Genomic DNA, 21,748 nt, shown 5'->3' on the forward strand with positions numbered 1-21,748 from the left:
GCTGTTCTGAATTACTGTTCACTATCAGAACTTTCAACTCACAAAAAACTTGGTTTTCAAATGATAATAGTTTTTATTTTGTCTTGTAGTTTGTTTTGCCTCCGTCATGATGTTGTTAGTGCTCCTTAATTTGTTTTGCTGTTGTCTTTTCTGCCTGGAAGAGGCATAGTGGTTTGTGATGAAAAGCAGCCTTAGGTTCAACAGTCAAAATCCTCTGACTTTAAGAGAAGCTGAGATGGACAGTAGTAGAAAAGCATCTCAGAATGAGCAAATATATCCTGTGTGGAGTAGGGAAATGATTAGAAATGATATACTTAAATATGCATGTCTTACTCGAGAGTTGCTGTTTAGCCTCAGTGGGGAAGAGTTACAAGTGAACCATTTAATGTTTTTCACGTATTATTCATGTATGAGAGTGTGTGTATGCAATGAAACTATGGCAAATCAACAAGCTGCTGTTTTCTTGAAGATAATCATAATAGAAGAGTTATCCTCCCTTGCTTCTTGGCTATTACATCAGACCAATGTTTTCCACCTTAGGTGTTTACTTATGGTTATATGATAGAGAGGTGCTTCTCCAAATAACTGCTTCCCAGTTCTGAAGTTGCAGTGGTGGGGTTCGGTGAGAGAGGAGTATTCAGGAGGAGTGTTCATTGCTGTGACCGATACGTGTGGCATCACAGGACATGGGATGTTTCTTGCAAAGTTACAAGGAGGTTTTGAAAATGGATACTTCATCAATCCTTTCTCTTCTGAAAAGCAGTTCTGTACTTCAAAGGTTGCTCTGTGTTGTGTGTAGGTCAATTTATGTTAACTGAAAGTAGCCATTGTTACATCACTACCTTAGTAAGGACTTGTTTAAGAAAGCTAGATAGAATATGACATTTTACTTAGTGGAAAGGGCTGTTTATACAATTAAATCTGTCAAATCCCTTATTAAAAAATAGCTATTTAAAAATGTGGTCATCACTTCTTTCCAGTTAACATACCACTTTACTCTGAGTTTGCATCTCCATTTTGATAAAGCTGAATGTCTCTCCTGCGTAGTGTCAGACAATACCAGAATGGAAATCTGTGCCTCATCAGACCCTTCTAAAAAACTATTAGCCCTAGTTTTTAATGATGATTTTTAGGGTATCAAAGTATCATAGGAAATTTTTGTTGAATTTATTGTTTCACATCCCAGGCAGAGTTCATCCTGTTTGGACAAAAGCTCACCCCGCCTATGGGACTGGAAAGTTGTACATTTTGTCTATTTTATGGCTGTGGCAATTTTAGACTTAAATTAAGAGATTATGTGGTTGCCACAGAAGTTTAAGCTGTATTATTATTAGAATATTGAAAAAAAGAGTTGCATAGCAGACAACTGGAACATACTAGAAAAGATGCTTCTTGGATTAAGATAGGGTCTGGGACATCTTCTGGAACAAAGAATAAAAGATCACAGGTAACAACAGCCCTTGTTTGTCATAGGAATGTTTTGAATGTTGGGCCTGATGATAAGTTTAGCTTCAGCACTCACCATCCTGTTCACATGTCCATGTGGCAGAAACTGAGTAAATCTTGGGAGGCAAATAGGATTAAACGCCATAGGAGTTTTGTATCCTCAAGGCAATCAACAGCTTCTGATTTAGTTGCAGTAGATGCCAATTGTTTCTACCCTCTGAATCAGTAGAATGCAAAATGGCCTGATCTGAAAGCAAGCAGAGTTGTACCATTTGCATAAACATAAAGAAGTAAGGCTCTACTTAGTGCATGTTAAACGGGTTGTTGGCACTATATCTCGACAGCTTTGCACCTGATCATCAAGGCATGTGTGACAACAGGAGTCCAGCCTCAGTGCTGTGTCCCTCACTGTAGTTTTCAGGTCGAGACAATGCAGGGAGATAGGATTTACTTGGGTTGAAAGCACAGTTCTTACAGTCTCTCTTCTTACTCCTTTACACATGTAACAAGGCAGCTGACAGAGCTCAGGAAAGACAGATTAGCTCTATGGTAGCTCAGTGTTATTCCTTCAGAGGCCAACCTGATATAAGACATTTCTTCCCTGTGCCTGTCAGAGGTTTTCCCTTGACTTGGATGCGTTAAAATTGTCGTGTGATTGTCCAGGAGCTATGATCTGTGTTAAAAAAAACCCCCAGAGTTAGAGTATCATCGTTGTTTTGAGTGGAATCTGTGTTCATATTTATGTGTCTGGGTAGGTTTTAAGGATTTTAAGTATTACAGATAATCTGTAGTTCAGACATGGCTGCTTTCAGTTCCTGAGTTGAGCCCTAAAGAACTGCACTGCAGCTCATTTGCTGTACACTGGTGCATTAAAAATTGAGTGTGAATATAAATATTAGAAGAAAACGCTGTTACTTCAGTATTTGGTGTGGATGTGATTTAACACTATGTAGACTTGTTTAGTTTACATAGCAAATAAAACATTAGAGATCTGTGTGGTGCTGCTTGAATGCACTCTGCCCTCAAGCACTGAAAAGCTCATGTCTGTTGAAAGGAAGGCAGGAAAGTTAATCATTGTTTGGAGAAATCGGTCAACTTTCTTAAATATACAAATGGTGTATACATGTTGTGTCTAAATAAACCCAAATGGAGTTAGTGATTTACAGTAGGCTGAAAAGATTTTGCTACCTGCACCTGGGATGTTGATGTTTGTGGGAAACACAGGGCTTTTCTGCACAAGGTTATTGGACCTTGTTGGAGTACAGGTAGTTAGTAAAAGAAGATGGGTTCTTACTTTTGTAGTTCTACTTATTACTAGTCTATTTTTCTTAAGTTACAGAGATTACTTTGTGAGATGGTTTATAAATGAAATTCGTGACTTCTGCTTGCTAGTTTCTATTTATAAATGTCAGAATAATGTCGTGCTTTATATCTGAAGCACATTTCTGTTCAAGAAAAATCCGATTCAAGTCAGTGGTTGCACCTTTGGATATTGTTTTCCTTTTTGTTCAAGTTGCAGCCAAAGGGATTTGACAGTCTTTGGTATCAGGCCCATAAGTATTAGTGTTAATGCATTTGTGAATACTTGAAAGCAGGTGTTATATGTGTTGTTCTGTGAGCCAAGAATAGTGAACAGATTTTGTTCTATATGGGCCAAATTGAATTTGTTCCCCAGTGGAATCTGTGTGGCTGGTCTTCTCTGAATGGAAATAGTATATATGTCTCTGATTAGCAATTGCTTAGTCTGAGTGTTAAAAGCATTTCAAGGTCTTTCAGGAAGTCGTATGTCAAGGTTCCCCACTGTTACTTGGGAAACAAAAATGTATAAAACCAGTTATTTGTTTATTTCTTATGTCTAGGGCAGAACTCTATATCCTGAGGAGAAAGTGCAAGGTTTCATATGGGCCATTTCCTGCTTTAGACTCACTCTGAACACTAAGAACAGACCAGTTACCGTGCTTGCTTCTTCATTATCCTCCTGCTGTTGACAGGGAAGTGGTGCTCTTTTGCCTTTTCATCACATGGTCCAAACTTTAGGTATCCCCCTCTGCCTGTCATGCAAACAGCTGAACTGCATCAGGCATGGTCATAACTAATAGCTTTTCGGTCTAGAAGTATAGTGCGTGTGGTTTGCTACCATCCGTGTTTCCATGTGTGTACATGGCAGCCCAAGCAGTGGCTTACAAGGGTCTACTCTCACTGAAATTCATCACCATAGTATGTTAATCCTTTGATAGAGACCCATCACCTGCCATAGGAGAGAGTTTAGCAGGTTGTCTGGAGCTGCCATTTGAAGTGCTACAACCTCATATCCTCATTCATTCATTCACTGAGACCGCAACAATCATCCAGGCAGTGCAGAGGTAGGCTGCTGTCCTCAACATGTGTGTTTTCATCAATGGAGGTGTCTCCTTCCATGCATGATGTTGCAGAAGGCCTTTCTGGAGAAAGAAGACAGTGTTTCTGTTGGCTGGTGATACACCATTTGTACTGACCAATAACCTCATGGATTCATTATGCATGGGGTACTCGGGCTTGCAGATAAGAGATCAAGAATTAATAATACTGCTCATCTCAAAGAACATTCCTTATTGCTGCTAGTGGTGAAACCAGTCTTCACTCTACCAGCCCTGTGAACTGTCTTGGATTCCTCCTGGCCAGGCTCTGTCTTGCTGGGAGCTAAACTCCTGTAAACATTCTTAAATTGGTCGTGGTTGCAGTAATTTTAGAGACCTTAGCCCATGCTGCCTTGCTGCCTGTGACTGTGTGAAGAAGTATGGGGAGATGGTAGCATGAGGAGCTGAGTGGGAGGAGAGGGAGGAAGAAGTTAGTTGCGAGAGGCTTTGCAAAGTAGTAGTTAGAGTTCCTGTAAGCTGTGCTAAAAGACAGGGTTGGATCTACAGTAGTGTTTGACCATTTTGTCACCTGTGTTTTACTGGATTTTTGTTTTGTAGTTAGGACCAATACTATAGAGTCTGCCTCTGGCTGTAACAACATGCTTAGAAGACTTCAGGAGTGGCAGTACTGTGTTTTCTCTAGCCTGCATCACTAACTACATAGCATCCACTGCTGACACATGTTTTTCTAAGGTTCATAGTCAGTAGTTTATCAGATATTTCACCCAAAGCAAGAGGCAATGTGTATATTACGTATTTCTAAGGAAGCATTAATGTTTTTCTCCTGTTTCAAATGCTCATGAAAGCATTTATGCTAACTTGGAAAGGACAGGAAATACTTTGAGTTGTCTAAAGTATGTGTGCCAAATGCATAACATCAGCCTAACAGGATAGAAATACTAAAAGTGCCATTTTCAAGGGAATGTGTTAATTTCTCTAGTTTTCACCGTTCAGTTTCTCTCAGGATTAAGTTTCAGCCTTTCAGTTATGTCCTCCTCATTAACTAGATGAACTGTTAATGTAATGTTCAGCATGGAATCCAGCCACCTTGGCAATCACTGGTAAATAGTGGAAATGTTTCCTGAGGTACCTACAAAGCAAACCTGTTAGCTGCCTTTTATGAAAGAAGGAGAGCATAATGCATTACTACCTGTATTGATTCTTGTGTGAACTTTCCACTTTGAGAACTAAAAAGCACACAGCAATGTTAATGGGACTCCATGTGTCGTTAGTAAATGCTAGTACCCAAACAGCTTCATATATAAAAGCTGTATTTTTACTCTTTTTTAAGCCTTAAGTGCTCAAAAAAACACCCAATTTTCAGTGTAAATTGCCTTTGGTTTACAAGTTGACCTTTTCATTAAAACAGTGAAGTTTATTATTAAAGCAGCATAGTGTGACATTTGTGAATTGCTGCCAGTTGAGACATTTTGCTATGGCTGCAGTAGCTGGAAATGTTGGGGCGGTGCAAAAGGCAGAGGCCAGTAGGTTCCAGAGGGAAGACTGAGAAATATGGTAGAGGAAGATGACAAACTACTACGGAGCTACATGTAGTATTGAGATAAGTTGAGATGGTAGAATAACTGCTGGCTTGTGTTATGGGTTATTGAGTTGCATGACTGCATGGGTTTGGAGTGCAGTGGGGTAGGCGTTTTTGTGGAATTCTCAGTTAAATCCAGGTAGTTCTTGTGTTGGGCCAGGAGGAATTTGCTCTGTAGCAGATGGCTTTGAAGTATTTGGAAAGTAAAAATGATACATTGTGAGAGTCCCAAAGTGTTGCACAGTGTGTTTAGGGGGAAGTCAGGCTTTTTACGCTGCTGTCAGGCTGAGTTTGATTTTTATCACGTTCTTCATGATTAGTTGAGGTACCAGTGACTTAAAGGGGTCTGCAGTGTATCAGGGAAAGGTAGATTGTGGGAGTGCACAGCCTCTCTACTGGGATCATTGAGTGATAGCAGGATGTATATAAGGAAATGGTGAAGTTAGTTCTTTGCATGCCCTTGACTTTGTTCCATTATGTATTGTGAGAAGTTTCACATTCAAGCATAGCTTTTAACCATTTTTCTTGGTTTGCCTCAAACTAGTTTAGATGGTGAGTTGTGAACAGCTGATTTCAGTACTTGCTCTTTTAGCTAAGAGTGAATTGAGTAATATCATCTCTACTTGTTGCAATGTAGCTGAACTGTACCTGCTGGGAGATTTGCATGATTTGTAGCTCATAGCTGTGCATTTAAGGTCAGGACTCAGTCCTGCTAGTTTTGTAGCTAAGTGTTCACATGCTTGTTAGATATTCATGTATTCTGAGTAGTCTAAAATGCAGAGAAGTATTTGGAGAAAGGTAAGAAAATATTCACTGTTGTTTACAACTGAGCAGTGTATTACATCAGTACAAACCTATTGCTAGCGTGTGGGCAAGGTATTCCCTCTGAGGTACTGGCACTGCTGTTACTGAGTTCTCTGCAGAGGTGGTGAGAAAAGGCTGTTTAAGTGTTTTACTAGCTTTCTTGCTTGGATAGCATTTGCTACCTTGTGGGACTAGATTGCAAATCCAGGGGTGGGGTTCTTTTTGCTTTTTTAGGAGTGCTTGTAGTGTTTTGGGGTGGTTTTTTTGATTGTTACTTTGCTTTTGGCTTTTTTTTTCCCACACAGCTAAGCGCTAGCAGCGTGTTTTGTATTGTGAGGTTTAAACCAGTGGGATGTGTGTTGAACATAAATAAAGTGATTCGTGTACCTTAAGTTCAGAAAAAGAAGCATTTCTTTTTTTGCTGTGAAAATGCTGATTACTGCAAAAGTATTTGCTTGACAGAACTGAGAAAACTGGAGAACAATTAGTAATTTTCTCAGAACAAATTAAATCGTAATCCTTACCTCTAGGAACATTCCACATTTCCAACTGTTGCCTTTTAGTGTTGCTAGGTACTTCTACTGAACCCAGACTTAAGAGTTTTAGTTCATCATGCCAATAACAGTGCTCAGTTCTGTTCTTTGCTTAGTTTTCTGTGTATTTGTGTGAAGATGCTCAACTAAACAGAGTCCTTTAGGAATTGTTTCTTGATACTCTACATCCCTTTTATATTCTGTATTACTGTATTACATTACATATGGTAATGACCTGGTTTCTGTTTTTACCATGAACCTGGTTGATTTCAGAGATGTAAAAACAGTTTGTTGTTGTTGTTGCTCTTTACAGGTTGCAAACAATCTTTGCAAAATTTGATGAAGAAAGAAACTCTGGAAATATGATTTTAAGTAGCATCAGGGGTGAGTATGAAGGATAATATGTTTATGATCAGCTTCAGTTTAATACAACATAAATATGTAATACTGTCATTAATGATGTGAGATGAATGGAAACATGTAAACACTAAGAAAATGAGACAGAATTTCTATACTGTGTTAGTGGAAGTATTTGCTGGACTGCAGTCAGAATACAATTGGAAAAGGTGTTGAAGCTGCATGGAAACAAGCATTGAATCTTTAACAACTTGCATATGTGCTCAGTAGAGGACAAAAGAATGCTGGGAAGCACGAGAAAAAAGATCAGCTGAACTTCTATCCCATTTTACAGTATGTTTCTAAAAGAAAATGGTAATTTAGTCACAGATGTGTTTTAATTTCTCAGTTAAAACGAAGAATAATGACTAATACATGGAATTTGAAATACAGAAATAGGTGACTGCAGCATTCAAAGACTCTCTTAAACATTGAAGTTAAGACCTTACTGAATTTACCGTCTTTATTTTTGGTGTATTTCCTGAGAAGGAAATCTGTTGTGCAGAGAATCCTTCTTGCTGTGTTCTTGACACAGTATTTTTATAGTATGAAAGAGCAAAACCATCATTCTTAAAACTGTAAGAAAAAACTTTGTTACATAACAGCACAACAAGGGAGATGTTGTGGCAGTGGTGTTAATACAGGTGTTTTGAAAGCTTCATTGTCTTCTGCAAGGATTCAGTACATCCTGGTTCTAAAGGGGAGAGTTTTCTGATGTTGGTTTTCCTTTCAAGGCAACTATCCTGGCTGTGCTAGATCTGAGAAATCTAACTATGCAAGAGTAGAAATGTCTTTGAGGAGTGCATATGATTAGTTAATGTACTCCCATACCTTTTTAAATATTCTCACTCTTGTCTAGTTAGCCTGGAAACAGAAGAGACTCTAGCTTCAAAGGAACATGTTTTTACAACCTTTTCTTTGAAGTCTAAGAGTTTTTATGCTGCTTTCTCCTTTGAACTAAAACATTACTATTGTTGAAAATACAAAAATAGATTTGTAAGGGTTAATATTGAAATAAACCCAAAGAAAACTTACTAATTTGGAGGGGGGGAAATGGTTTTACCTATTGTTCTGTTAGACTGCAAATTTACTCATTGTGAGAGGATAAACCATTATCTGATGCATTTAAAGCTAATACTGCTCTAGAGGTTTGAGAGGTTCAAAGATGCTTTTTCCCTGTATTTTTTTCTGTTGGTGGTTCTCAGGAGAACAGAGGTTATGTGAGGGAACCTAAATGCATTACAATTACACAAATGTAATGTAAATATGTACAAAAAAAGAAATACAACAAGGCTAGACTAATTTAAAGACCACTTCTGAGTTTCTTGTCTTTATTAGGAGAGTTGACTAATTTTTCTTCAAGCCATTTTTATATCATGTGTAAAATGCAGACACTAATGCTGATCTACAGCAGTATGAACCATGTGTTTAGTGTCATAGGAAGCAATTTCTGTGCCAAAGTTAGTATGATTCTGGTTTTGGTATCAGAGAGGCTGAATCCCTCTACTATGTTGTTCTTAATATTTTAGTTGAATCTATTTTATCTGTTGCATTCACGTTGATTTTGATTTATGTTACTGGAAAGATATTTGTGCATTGTCAGTGCTTGATATCTGAAAGACACTTTGTACTTAATGCTTGCACTCGCAGATGGAAAGTTACTGTTGAATTCTGGAGCCTTGTTAGGAACTCTTCTTTTAGGTGCTTTATCAAATATCTCTGGACAACGTCCAAATTTTAATGTCTAAATTAATCTGTTACAGTGTTGAGGAATTTCTTTTTAGTATTTTGAATGTTTTGGAGGGGATTAGAGAGAGAATAAGGTAATGTTTCCAAAGAGGGGAGGGAGGAGGCAAAAGAAAGGTCAAGTTTAATGACATGAGGCTGGTGCAGCTCCATAGTGGACCTTTTTACCAGCAAAATAAATGGTCTTTTGTCAGATGGAGTTACTTTCCCAAATAAGTTAACTCTACTGATGAGGGCTGTCTTCAGTGTGTGGTGGATGGGGAAGGACTTGCTAATAGAACCGGGGAAGATGGCAGCTTTATCTGAGTCTTGAGTGACACTGCTGTGGTAGTAAATCTTAGTTGCGTTGACCTAGTTTCTGAGAATGCAGAGATGTGACTTAGGATTCTTGTATCAACTAATGCTAATGTCAGTTGTCCGGTCTCTCAATTCAAGGAGGAAAGAAAAAAATGAAAAAGAATTTACATCTGAAAACTTGCAGCTTGAAACAATCTTAATACAAAAAACTGATTAACGACTCCCATTGTGTTTGGTTTTATTACTAAAGATACATGCTTTTTACAGATATTACAGTGTTTGTACTGACATGAGTAAACATCTGACACTTGAAAAACATTGTATTGGTATGCTTGGGGATATGGGAGAAATAACAGGGAGGAGAGGAAAAGATGCTGAATGTGCAGTTTCACACAGGGAGTAGATACAATCTGTTGTTAGCCCTGGGACTGTGTTAGAATGGACTTAGTGACAACAGTACCCTTAGTCTTATGTTACCATCTTCTTTTATTCAGTGTGGTCCCTGATGAAGCTTTGAGGAGGGCAACAAATTATCATTAGAGGCTGACAGATCCTCTTGTAGGGTAAAAGCATGTTGAAAGAAATATAGATGGAATTGCTGGGGCAGGATGTAGCAAGGAGTTTAGAAAGCCAATGGATGAGAAGGCCTCATGTCTTAACAAGCGGACTGGACGAGAGTTTCTTAGTGGTTTTGCATGATGAGGATGATTTACAGGCTTAAATAAGATCACACACAAACTTGCCTCTCCAACTGACCTTTGATTTGGTTTTCTATTTATAAATTCTTCTTCCCTTTTCCCCATCTTCCTTTGCCCTCAGACATGGGCAGTAAAAATGGACAATATTTCTTGTATGTGAATGATGTGAGTGAGTTATGTGAGTGAATTAGCTGCTCTGAAAACCCTGGCATTTGTTTCAATTCATAATCATGTTGCATATTAAGCAAATAATATCAGGATGTTTGCCTGTTCAGCAAAATCTTACACGTGCTGCTAGTATTGCCTTTTCACTCCACCAGAAATATAGTTGTCCTTGCAAAGGCCTTTAAAGCACCTCCCCATTTTTCAGCAAATGAATGTTAATTTCTATGGAAACAGAACTGGCAGCCAACCTCAAAGCTGCAAAAGCACTTGTTTCTGCTGACTGAGGTTTGTAAACGCTGTTTTCTCGAAGTGAATTTCAACAGGCTCCTGTGTTGCGTAGTAGTGTAAATTCTGAGACGGGGAATTAAAAGTAAGGAAAATATTGAGCTCTCTACTTAGCAGCGTTCAGCAGACAGAATGATTTGAGCAGAATGTAAATTGTACATCTCTCCTCAAGCCATGCAGTTTTCCCATTTTCATGTTATGCCTCGTAGCGTGAGCTTTACAAACATCAACTACCACAGGCAGCATACAGCAATGTCAGTAGCGCTGTGCTACGGGTGCTAAAGTTGCACTGAAAGCATTCCAAACGAAAGAGAGGCCAAATAAAAATCCATAGCAGAAGTGTTTATCTGTTTTTCCACATTATGCTTTTGTGGTTTTTTTACTGGGTTGTGCTGTTTGGTTGTTGTGGGTTTTTTAACAGTTACTATGGAGACAATGACGACATACTCCGACAGAGCTCACCAGTGTGGCACAAAATTAATGTATGTAAGTTGGGGAAATAGGGAAATAGGTGATCGTTGTCATAAATCTTTTGGAGGGTGTTCAGCTAGATTTGTTTCTTTGGCTTGTTCAGTTGGAATGGTCAGAATGTAGCCACATTATTTTCATTTCCCTCTGTTACTCTTCCTGGTTTGTCATTTTCAATGGGGAAATTTACCAGGCAGTGGTGTGTAAGGGTCCATTTAAGCCTACTCGGAAGTGAAGGGCCTCAACGGGGTGATGCTTCCACTGGTTTTTAAGGAACTTGAATGAGTTTTTGAGTTATTGTTCCGGGGCCCCGTGCCCTGGGCTCCTGCCACACATGGTTTGCAAGCGCTGCGCACATCGGCGCGTCATGGCTGGGTGTCTGTGTTTCAAACTTAAGCAAGATGAGATCAACTGGAACTCCGGGGTTGGGGCTGTTTTTAATGAGTTCATTGGATTGCACTCTTTCAACATTCAGCATGTCACTGAAAACATGAATTTGGGAATACGGTGTAAACAAGTTCAGATTTTGGGTAGGTTTTCCTTAAGAGTTTCTGTACTGCTGTCAAATGCTTTCCAGCATCTGTTGCGTGAGGGCTTTGGAAAGCTGTTTCTCTTCAAGTTGTGAGAGGGTTTCAGCATGCTCTCGCCAAAGAGCACCTCTCTTCAGGGAGCTATCTTCTGCTTCCTGACGTTGGGTTTATTTTACTTTTTGCTGGACTTGTGTATTCTTCTTTCGGAATGCCTGCCCAAATGAGGGCAGCCGCGCAGAGAGCAGCGAGGCCTTTCTACGGACATCTTCCCTGAGGAGTGACATCTCCCCTCGTGGGCTGCCCGCTCGCAGCGGCCAGGGCTGCGGGAAGGGCCGCGCGGGGGCGAAGGGACCCCGGGGGACACGTGACGGCCGCGGCGGGGGCGGGCGGGGGGAGGAGCGCGGTAAGAGTCCCCGCGGTGCCGGGGCCGGGCCGGGGGAGGCGGGGCGGCCGTTCCGGCGCGAGGCGGGACTGCTATTTTGAAGCGGCGGCGGCTGTTGCGGCAGGGAGCCGGCACCCGCCGCGCCTGCCCTCGCGCGGCACCGCCGCGGCATGATGGCTGTGGGGGACGGTGAGTGCGCGCCTCGGGCACCCCGCGCTTCTCCGGCCGGCGGCTGCGCGGGGCAGCGCGGCGGGGGGGTGGGTTGCGGGGCTGCCCGGGGAAGCGGGGTCGTGCCGCCGGGCGGGGCGCACAGGTCGGTCGGGGCCCGCCGGGGCCGAGTGATGCCCTCGGGTGATGAGGAACGGGGGCCGCCGGAGCCGCTGCTCTTCTTCCGCCTCCGAAAGCAAGGCTTGGCGGTGTTCGGGCTCCTCTGTGACAGGTTGACACGCTGAGGGAGGTAGCAGCGGTGTCCCGCGCTGACGGGCGGTCCGCGAAGCTGCAGGGTGCCGTGGGCGCTAAGCACAGCAGCCCTTTCTTAAAATGTGAACCGTGCGTAGATTTCGGGGATAGTCCGTCGTCTTAATTGTTCGCAGCGCTGTCAGTTTCCACTCTGCGTTTGCACGGCGGCTTTCAATTTACCCCTCTTGTCTTGGTGTTGCTCGTGACAGCCAGCTCTGCAAGACAAGGCTGAATTTAGGATCCCGCTTTGTAAACAAGCGCGTGTTCATCTGCGCTGCTCTGTGAGGAAATTCATAGTAATCCTGCGGAGCCGTACAAGTGCCTTGCTCCTACGGTTAGGAATATATGTTTAATCAAGACAAGGGATGCTACTACGTTTCCTTCACTGCACGGTGTATTGTTACACAAACCAATGAAAAGTAGGTCAGGAAAGCAATACAGGCTATATTGCTGTGTCTTGATTAAAAACTGAACCTGTGTTCTATCTTGATCATATCTTTTGATTTTGGTTGACTGCCAGGTTCTCTGAGCTTCAGAACTTAACGACTTTCTGGATGTGCATTATTATTTACAGAGAAACTCGAGGAGTGTTCAGTTGACTTGCACCAAGTTTAGAAACGTGATAGGAGGGCTGTGCTTGTACAAGTGATTATATATGTATTTATACTTTCAAATAACGTTAAGGGTGATGGTCTTAAAAAGATCACGTACTTAGAAAAAGGTGAATCTTTTATCTGAATTTACTGAAACATCCATAGTACAAGTCCTGAGAGAGGCTGTTTGTGAAGACATCCTTAAGGATATGTTTTCCCCTTAGTTCTTTGATATGTTAGAGATGGAAAGAGATGATGAGTGTGGCCAGAGCAGTGAAATTAAGGCTGCATCGTATAGTTTAAAAATAAATGTGTGGTTCTCTGATGTTTTTGTTGATATGCCAAATGCAAAGGAGGCCATGGTCTCTGTGGAACTGAACATGTAATAATCTCTTTCTTGTTGAGATTCTTTTCTAGGAATATTTTTCTTAGGCTTTGTTTCCTTCCCATGGAGCAACGCAGTTCTTCATGGCGTAAACATGGGTTGTGGTAATTTGCAGATTAAGGATGCAACTTCTAGCATGTTAAGAAATAAGTATATTCCCTAGGCAAAGCTGTAGGATTTTTGTGGTTCTGTAATGGTCGAGGTTTATAAAGTGAGGGTGGCTGTGGAGAGCTCCTCTGTATAATTTAATTCGTCATTAACAAAGGCACCAAGAACAAAGTACTGTGCAGGCAGTCAGCTGACATTCTGTGTAGGAGCTTTGAGCAATTATGCCAGATGCAATTAACAGTGTGTAGGATGATTATGTAGCTGTTGGTCCCTTAAAACTCCTGCTTACCACATTTACAAGGAATTCAGTCTTCTGATGTTATGTTCTAGAAGTGCTAGGGAAAACAAAACCTTAGTTACTGTAAAGAAAACTTTTGGATCTTTTTTTCCCTGAACTTAATGTAGGTTTTGTAAATCTCATGTACATCCTCTTAACATGCACAACATCAAAGGAGGGTTTATTTAGGTTGTTCTAGGGTAAGTGATTTGAGAAATGATTTTCCTTGACAAATCACCACTTCATTGTGGCCAGTATGTATTTTGAACTAGGCTGATTTTCTGGGAGATATTATGCAGATACTTCAGAGACCAGGTTTTGTTCTTTCTTTTGTTTGGTTTGCTCACTTAACAGCCTAGACATGTTACCAAATTGCACAGAGCATGTTTAGAAGTGCAATATAGAGGTGGTAATTGAAATATTTTTATCTTGAAAGCAGGACACTGGCTTGTTTTAACCTTTTGGATATTTTTCAGTGTTCTTGAGCATAAGCAGAAGATTAAGTAAAAACATGGTGCTTAACAGTTGAGTCTTAATCTGATTTCTCAAGTGAAGATCCAAGGGAAGAGCCAGATTTTCTGTTTGCCCCCACGTTAACTGTCTCAAGTTCTCCAGTCTTTGTTGGGAGGACATAGAGGAGAAAAAAATAGTACTGTGTCTGTGGCCCAGAAAAGAATTGGACTGTTACTTCTTCTGTACTGAATGTGTGCCAGTGGGAAAGCATGCAAGATCTCAGCCTTAAAGGCATGTCACATACTTGTGTGAATGTAGGTCTGTATTTGAGCTGCAAGTTTGTGTTCCCAGGCTGCTGAGGAAAAGCAGTTGGGACCCATTCCTCTCTCTGGATTTCTTGTCCCTTGGAGAGGATAATGCATTTCTGCCTTCATCCCTTGATAACCAGATTAGGGTGTTTAGGAGGTCGCTAACAGAACTGCAGTCTTGTGCATTCCCTTCAGTGCTTTCTCACCTTGTTGTCACTCTGTGCTAAGCTACTTGGTTCTTTCCTAGGTAAGGGACTGACTTGTTCCTAGCTGAACAGGGTTCGTAGAATAAGGACAAAATGATCTGCCTAAAACTATGAAGGAAGGATTAGACATCGGTTTTCTTAAGATGCACTAAACATATTGCATTACCAGCCATAAGGTATTTGAGGGCTATCTAAAAGCATATAATCAGCTTTGTAAGAGGACATACTTGGTGCACACATGTATTGCACTAGTATGTACTAAGCGTGTTATTTGGAGTCATACCATGAATGAGGGGAACGGACAGCTTTGTCAGTGGGTTCTTATTTAGATGGCATACAAAGTGAGGATGTGTCATGACTTTAAGCACTTGTCAGATTGCAACTGATAAAACATATGTGACTGGTGTATGAATAGGAATTAGCCTTGTATCTTACTCATGTGCATATCAAATTATGGGTTTTGTCTTCTTTCCAAATACTTCATTAATGCATGCATGGCCCTGGAGCACAAGAGCAATTGTCTTCCATTGCCTGATGTTCTGAGGGAAGGCTGTCTTAAGTCTTTAATCTGATTAGCAGTTTCTGTAGAATGTGGGGTGTTGTGCAGCTTTAATACTTTATTTTTGAGTGAAAAAAGGATGGGAGTTACTAAAGGTATAGAGGTCTGCGATCTGAGATGTTGGCCAAGTTTAACATATATACATACATGTAATTGCACTGCCTTTGTAATTCTGATTGTGTTTCTGATTTTTCCTTTCCTCTGGTAGGAGGAAGGAGGCTTCTTAAACCAGTGGAGTGCTGTGAATTGTGGGGGGTGATGAAGCAATTATGATAGTGGCTGAGAAATTGGGCAGGATGTATCTGGGGCTTTGTACCATTCAGAGCTGTTGCAGGTAGAGGGGAGGAGAAGATGATAGATAGTAGCAGAAGTTTTTTCTGAGGCGTAGAAATGCTTCACTGGTTCCCTTTTCTGTTCTTCTCTGAGCCTGTTGCTTTCAACATACTGACTGTGCCTGTGCTGGCTCCTTGAACTGTAATTGCTCCACACCTCTCCTATGTTGTTAGCAGTTGGTGGGCACATTGCTTTGGGAAAAGGCTTTACTCACTGTGCCTGAGAGAGGAAGGGCAGATACTGGGAGTTGGAACTCAGTTGGTATTCTGAAGCAAACCAGTGCAAAGCTTCTTTTCACAGTAAGGTCATATGCTACTCCTGGTGATTAACATAGATCCCGAGTAGAGTTTTGTCTATAAAGCGCAATCACCGTTGCTAATAGCAGTAAAAGAATAGTGGGACAGTGAAACAGCTGAGTGGGAGAGGGAGGGAATGTGTAAACAAGCCAAGGGCTATATGAAAAGACAGTTTCTACTCAGAAAATGAGTGAACACACAAAGGTTCGACAGTGATGTGAAGAAAAAAGTTATTCAAAGCAGCGTGCAACTTTGAGCATTTCTTACTTAAAACCAGAGCTGTAAACCTATGACAAACAGTTATTTATTTCAAAACCAGCACACATACTGGAGTGAGAGCTGCACTTGACTTCAATTTCTTAAGTATTCTAGAGTAATAAATAGAAGTATGTTTTGTCTTCCTGTTTCTAAATGACATTTTGCAAGTGTCATGGGAATTTGGTGTTCAGTTCTGTGGAATTTGGGGGGGAGTGGGGGTGGTTGTTTTCATTAAACATGAAACACCAGTCCACTAAAAAGATTTCCTGATAGGTTTATCAGGCATCCAGAAGGGTTGGTTGCTTTTGTAGTCTACTTCCATTTGTTTTCAAGAGAAGTTACATAAGGAAAAAAACCCCTTTTGGTGTTTTGGTTGATATCCGTGTTTGTTTTGAAGCATGATCATTCCACAGTATTGCTGATATTGTTTTGTTGGTTGTTTTTTTGCTTGAAAAAAATCCAAGGAGAAATACAAAGCTTAGTAAGGATTTTCTTTGACAGATGTTACCAGGCTTTCACCTGATTAATTGGGTATTTGCCTTGCAGGGTTAATTTTCACCTTTGTTACCTATGAAATATTAGGAGCTTTTCTTTACTGTTAGACATTATTGTTAATAAAGTCTTACTATAGTAAATGTTTATCATCAAGGAAGCTGTAATTGTATTGTTTCAGGTGTCTAAAATGCCTTCAGAGGGGAAGCTGCCACTGTGTAGTGTTCACCTGCATCAGAAATGACACTCTATATATAAACTTTCTAGAAGTACTTTCATTTTAAAGAACCGTGTTTTGAGTTTTCTGTGTTCTTTTTTTTGCCAACTCCTTCATCAAAATGTACTTTTGTAGTGACAGCCAGAAAGAGCAGTCCTTAAGTTGGTAGAGGCTTTTGAAAACCAGCTGTGCCTGTGGATTCTTCTAAGAAGTAACTGCAGTTTGAAACTCAAAGGAATCGCACATCCATATGGAGTATAGACAACAGCAGTTTAATGGTTACTGGTTTAAAATTCGTCAGGTGAAGGTTCACATGTATTTAATTGATGTGAAAATTCTTCTCTTCAACTGAGAAACACTTGAAAGCCTTCAAAATTGTGGGTAGTTGGAGCCAGAGGAAAAGTGAGAGCGAAGCTTTTAGCAGCCTGTAGAAGAAACCTGCTTCCTTCAAATCAGACATTTCTGCTGTTGTAAAATGTCAAGAGCTCCGTGATGGTCCATGGCCACCTAAGCAACTAACAGAAGTAGGTTTCTATTAGATGAAATATCATTTTGTCATTGCAGAGGCCTGATAAAAGTCCTTTGGTCAATCAGCTTCTACAGTATGGGGTTTACTATTGGACTTAAAGGTGAAGAACATTCCTATGTAGATGTTTTTTTGTCTAAAATTCTCTTTGTGGTGTTGAGCTGAATTCTGTAACTAGGACCACGGAGGGAGGCAGTCAATGTGTATTAATTGGGGACTGGATGATCTTCTCACAAAAGAAGAGAAATGGCAGCTACTAAAGCTGCCTGGCTATATACCACACATAAGGTTTTCCAGATCTCATATGATTTTTCTAGCTTCTAAGAGGGAAGGAGGAGGAGGGTTGATCCTCTTAATACGGCCTGTTTTGTCACCTCCAGGCAAATTGCAGCATATAGACCATTACCAACCCTTTTCACTCTGTGCTGGGATGTGCATATTTTGATGTTGAGAGATGGATATTAGTTTTCTAATTCCTGAACCATAGGGATTTAAAGTAAATTTAGACAATTAAGTCTCTCTACGTGTTACTTGCTGTGTGTTTGTATTCCACTCTCTACTTTTAGAACCCATTTTATTTGTGAAGCTGCCTTGCCAGTTTACATCTTCGACATACAAATTGAGTTAAAGACAAAGAAATTGACAACACTACAAAGTTAGTGAGTGCTTGCTGCTCAAATAATTTCTCTGATGATAGAAGTAAAAGTGTTACTGTCAGCCTCTAGTGAATCACAATTTAAGCTTGCTAGTTATAAACCTTCTTACTGCCCCAATGATACATAACCCATGGTCCTCAACTGTCACGTATACGTGTGATAGATGCTGAAGGTGAATGAGCAGTGTCCTTATGGCTGCCTCTCTCACCTTTGATGGAATTGGTAGTTTGAAAAATCAGATCATTAAACTCTAATGAATTGGAAGTGTTGGAAATGTCACAGATGGTTTCTCCTTCAAGGGATATCACTTGTTTGATTGACCTAGCTATAGATACTAAAACAATGGTCTTTTTTTTTCTTTGAACTGAAATACATGGATAATGCTCATCATATTATTTTAATTTATAGTTAGTGAATTCTAAATACAATGTGTTTTGTGTTTTCATATTAAATCTCTTGGGTTTAGCCTAGGTCATTATATTACTGAAGAAAATACTGGTGCTATGGAGAATAGGTTCAAGTGGTGAGGAAAGAAATAAAGTGATTTCTAGAGCTTAGGCAGAAGAAGACAGTAGTGAAACCAGTCCTGCTGAGCTTAGACTAGCTGCTGAGTGACAGTGTGTTTCGAAAGTGAATAGCAAGGTTTATACTTCCAAAAAATATTTGAAGTTTCAGTTTTTTTGGAGGGCAACTTGTAGGACAGCAAAACATGGGTGCTGAGGTAGGCATGTTTTCCTTTGTGCTAAAACAAGAGGAGTATTCCTGTCAGTTACTGCATTAGAGCTACTGAGTCAATCTATTACATGTTTAAATTATCTGAAGTGATCAGTCTTTAATTCCTCTACTCTGTCTTGGTGAGGCCTCATCTGGAGTCCTGTGTCCAGTTCTGGGCTCCTCAGCTCAAGAGGGACAGGGAAGTGCTGGAGAGAGGCCAGTGCAGGACCATCAAGATGATCCAGGGTATAGAACATCTTTCATATGAGGAAATGCTGCGGGAACTGGGGCTGTTTAGTCTGGAAAAGAGGAGACTGAGGGGGGATCTTATTAACATTTATAAATATCTAAAGGGTGGGTGTCGGGAGGTTGGTACATGCCTTTTTTCTGTAGTAGCCAGCAACAGGACAAGGGGTGATGGGATGAAGCTGGAACACAAAGTTCCACTTAAGAAAAAACTATTTCCCTGTTGAGGTGAGGGAGCCCTGGCACAGGCTGCCCAGGGAGGGTGTGGAGTCTCCTTTCTTGGAGGTCTTCAAGACTCACTTGGACATGTTCCTATGTGACCTGATCTAGGTGAACCTGCTTCTGCTGGGGGGTTGGACTGGATGATCTCTAAAGGGCCCTTCCAACCCCTACCATTCTGTGATTCTTTTGCAAAACATGTCAGTGTCCTTCATACACTTCCCTCATCCAAAAGACACGTGTTAACATTCCAGTGCTGGACATATTGAAGTGTGACCATAAAGCAATAACACAGTGCAAATGTTGAAGAAAAATAACAGTAGTTACATATTTTTTTCCTTAATCTTGCTATTTAGTATTGAATCCTATTTTAGGTGTTGCCTTGTCATGAATTCTGGAGACCCTGACTGTCTTTCTTCTCCCCTTTTAGTGTTAGAATTGTGCTTTGATTACTAACAGGTTATAGACTATTAGGTGCTGATTCAGAAGGCTATCAAACATGCCTGAGGATAAATAAAGTGAAATAGATGATTTCTTAAGTACAGTGATATTGATGACATCTCCAGCTTTTAGTAGGTTGCTCTGAGTAGTGCTTGGGAAATGTACAAGAGAGGAGAACAGCAAGAATTGAAGACTGGTGAAGGGAATTTACTACTTCTAATGAATTTAAATGAACTGTTGAAATAATTTTACAGGCAGTGCAAAGGTAAAAAATCGAGCAAGATCTACAGAAAGAGTCTTCAACTTCACTAGGTAAAAATGAGAAAATAACTTAGATTTAAAAGAAGCTATTCCAGGACTAGAATTTGGGGTGAAGCTTGGGAGTGAAATTAGCTGAATTACTTACTCTAGCTTGTTGCAGCTTTGTTGGAAACCGGTATTTAAATGTTGGCTTTCAGCCAGACAATAGTAAAATGAGCTGTTAGACTATCTTTTCTTTGGGGTCAGGAGAATACTACTGGAACATGTTGTGGCTTTTCTGAATTAAATATTTTCTAAACATACTCTGTCATGAAACTATTGAGAGGAAAATGACACATTATTAGGATCGTAATAAGCCTGTAAGACATGTGGCTAATTATTCTAACAGGTGCCGTCGACACTCTTAAACTTGGTATGCTAAAAGTCTCTACCAGGTCTTGTGTCTTCTTGCCAGTTTTGGGGTTTTTTTTGTTTTAAAAGATATCCAAACACAAATAAACCAAACCATACCTGTTGATCCTCTACAGTGTGCTGTAGCTGACTGTTGGAACACGAGAGCTGTTCTCTGCTGTGCTTGTTGGAAAAAACTTTATCAGAATTTAGGATTGGATCAGCAACATAAATGTAACTGTTAAGTGTTTGCCTAGTTCTGGTTACTGACTGCTATTCCCCCTGCATGCTGCCTTTCTTACTCTTTTTTATGAGACCCTAGTCCATTAGAAGTGCCTGAAAAACTAGCATGTGAAGGGAGATGTTTGACTTCGTAATAGAGTACAAATGGGGTTTTTCATATTTGTATTGTTGAGCTTCCATTATTGGTATTTTTTGTTATCCTTCCCTCAGTCTCTCAAAATGAAGTTTTGGTGGAAAAGGGGCAAGAGTTTTAGATTTTGCTTGTGAGCATCAGAAGATGGTAGGGATTGGAAGATTAGAGACCATCTAGTCACAGTACTAAAGCAGGTCCACCTAGATCAGGTCACACAGGAGTGTGTCCAGCGATTATCATAGAATCACAGAATCTCAAGGGCTGGAAGGGACCCTGAAAGCTCATCCAGTACAACCCCCCTGCCAGAGCAGGACCACACAGAGTAAGTCACACAGGAACTCATCCAGATGGGTTTGAAAGTCTCCAGAGAAGCAGACTCCACAGCCCATCTGGGCAGCCCCTTCCAGTGCTCCATCACCTCAACAGGGAAGAAATTCTTCCTTGTAGTTCTTTGGAACCTCTTGTGTTCCAGCTTGTCGTCCTGTTGCCCCTTGTCCTATCATTGACCATCACTGAGAAGAGCCTGGCTCCATCTTCCTGACACCTGCCCTTAGGTCTAAAGCACCTCAGGTGTGATTCAGCTGCCCAGACTTAGGCATCTAGTGCCATTTGAGGTGTCTTGCAGTATCCACGTGAGCCACACAAGTGTGAAGGAGACCTGGAGGAGACCTTTGCCCTTCTGGAATGCTAGCTGGTGGCCAGGTGTCATACCCAGGACTGTCTAAACTGGTTTTAAATAGCAATGCATAGACAGATGAGTCCTGTGCTATGTGTCAGGACAGAAAGACTGGAACTATATGGAATGTCTGATATTTAAGGGGCAAAGTGATGCAGAGCGTTGGCTTGAAGTATGGATTAGAAAGATCAACTACCATGATGAATCTGTAGTGCTTGCAGCTTCATTTTCCTGTTTGATGAAAGAGCTGAGGGCTGCACCAGTTCTCATGGAGTTGAGCTAATGATCCAGTCCCAGGTGTGCAAAGTTGCTGGTGTGGGCTATGTATGTAACTCAGTGCAGGGAGACTGGCAGTGGGTGTTTTGGTGGGCACAGAATGTGAGGGTGACGTGGGCAGTGTGAGGAATTCATCTACTCGTCATTGTTTTGCATGGGCACGATTTTGCAGTTGTGTCTTTACAACAGTTTGTGATGTGAAAGGGGAACTGTTCACAGCAAGTCAAAAACATTCACTATCTGTTAGCCATGTTTGAAAGGCAAATAGATATTGGAAGGGCACTTCTTCAACAAAAGCTGAAGTCCAAAAGCAGTTTTAGTTTTTGCCTCTTGTCAG

At 40.8% G+C, this 21,748-nt stretch overlaps 1 protein-coding gene across 4 annotated transcripts in view; it reads left to right on the forward strand.

Moving 5' to 3' along the window:
• CLASP2 (cytoplasmic linker associated protein 2) overlaps positions 1-21,748 on the forward strand; it is a 135,605-nt gene that overhangs the window by 27,967 nt on the left and 85,890 nt on the right. For all 4 annotated transcript variants that reach the window (XM_061996435.1, XM_061996433.1, XM_061996432.1 and 1 more), the window contains exon 7: positions 7,033-7,103. In XM_061996435.1, the coding sequence (XP_061852419.1) occupies positions 7,033-7,103 (71 nt within the window). The remainder of the gene's footprint in view (positions 1-7,032; positions 7,104-21,748) is intronic.

This window comes from Colius striatus, chromosome 5, assembly GCF_028858725.1.
Source record: "Colius striatus isolate bColStr4 chromosome 5, bColStr4.1.hap1, whole genome shotgun sequence".
Classification (NCBI taxonomy): domain Eukaryota; kingdom Metazoa; phylum Chordata; class Aves; order Coliiformes; family Coliidae; genus Colius; species Colius striatus.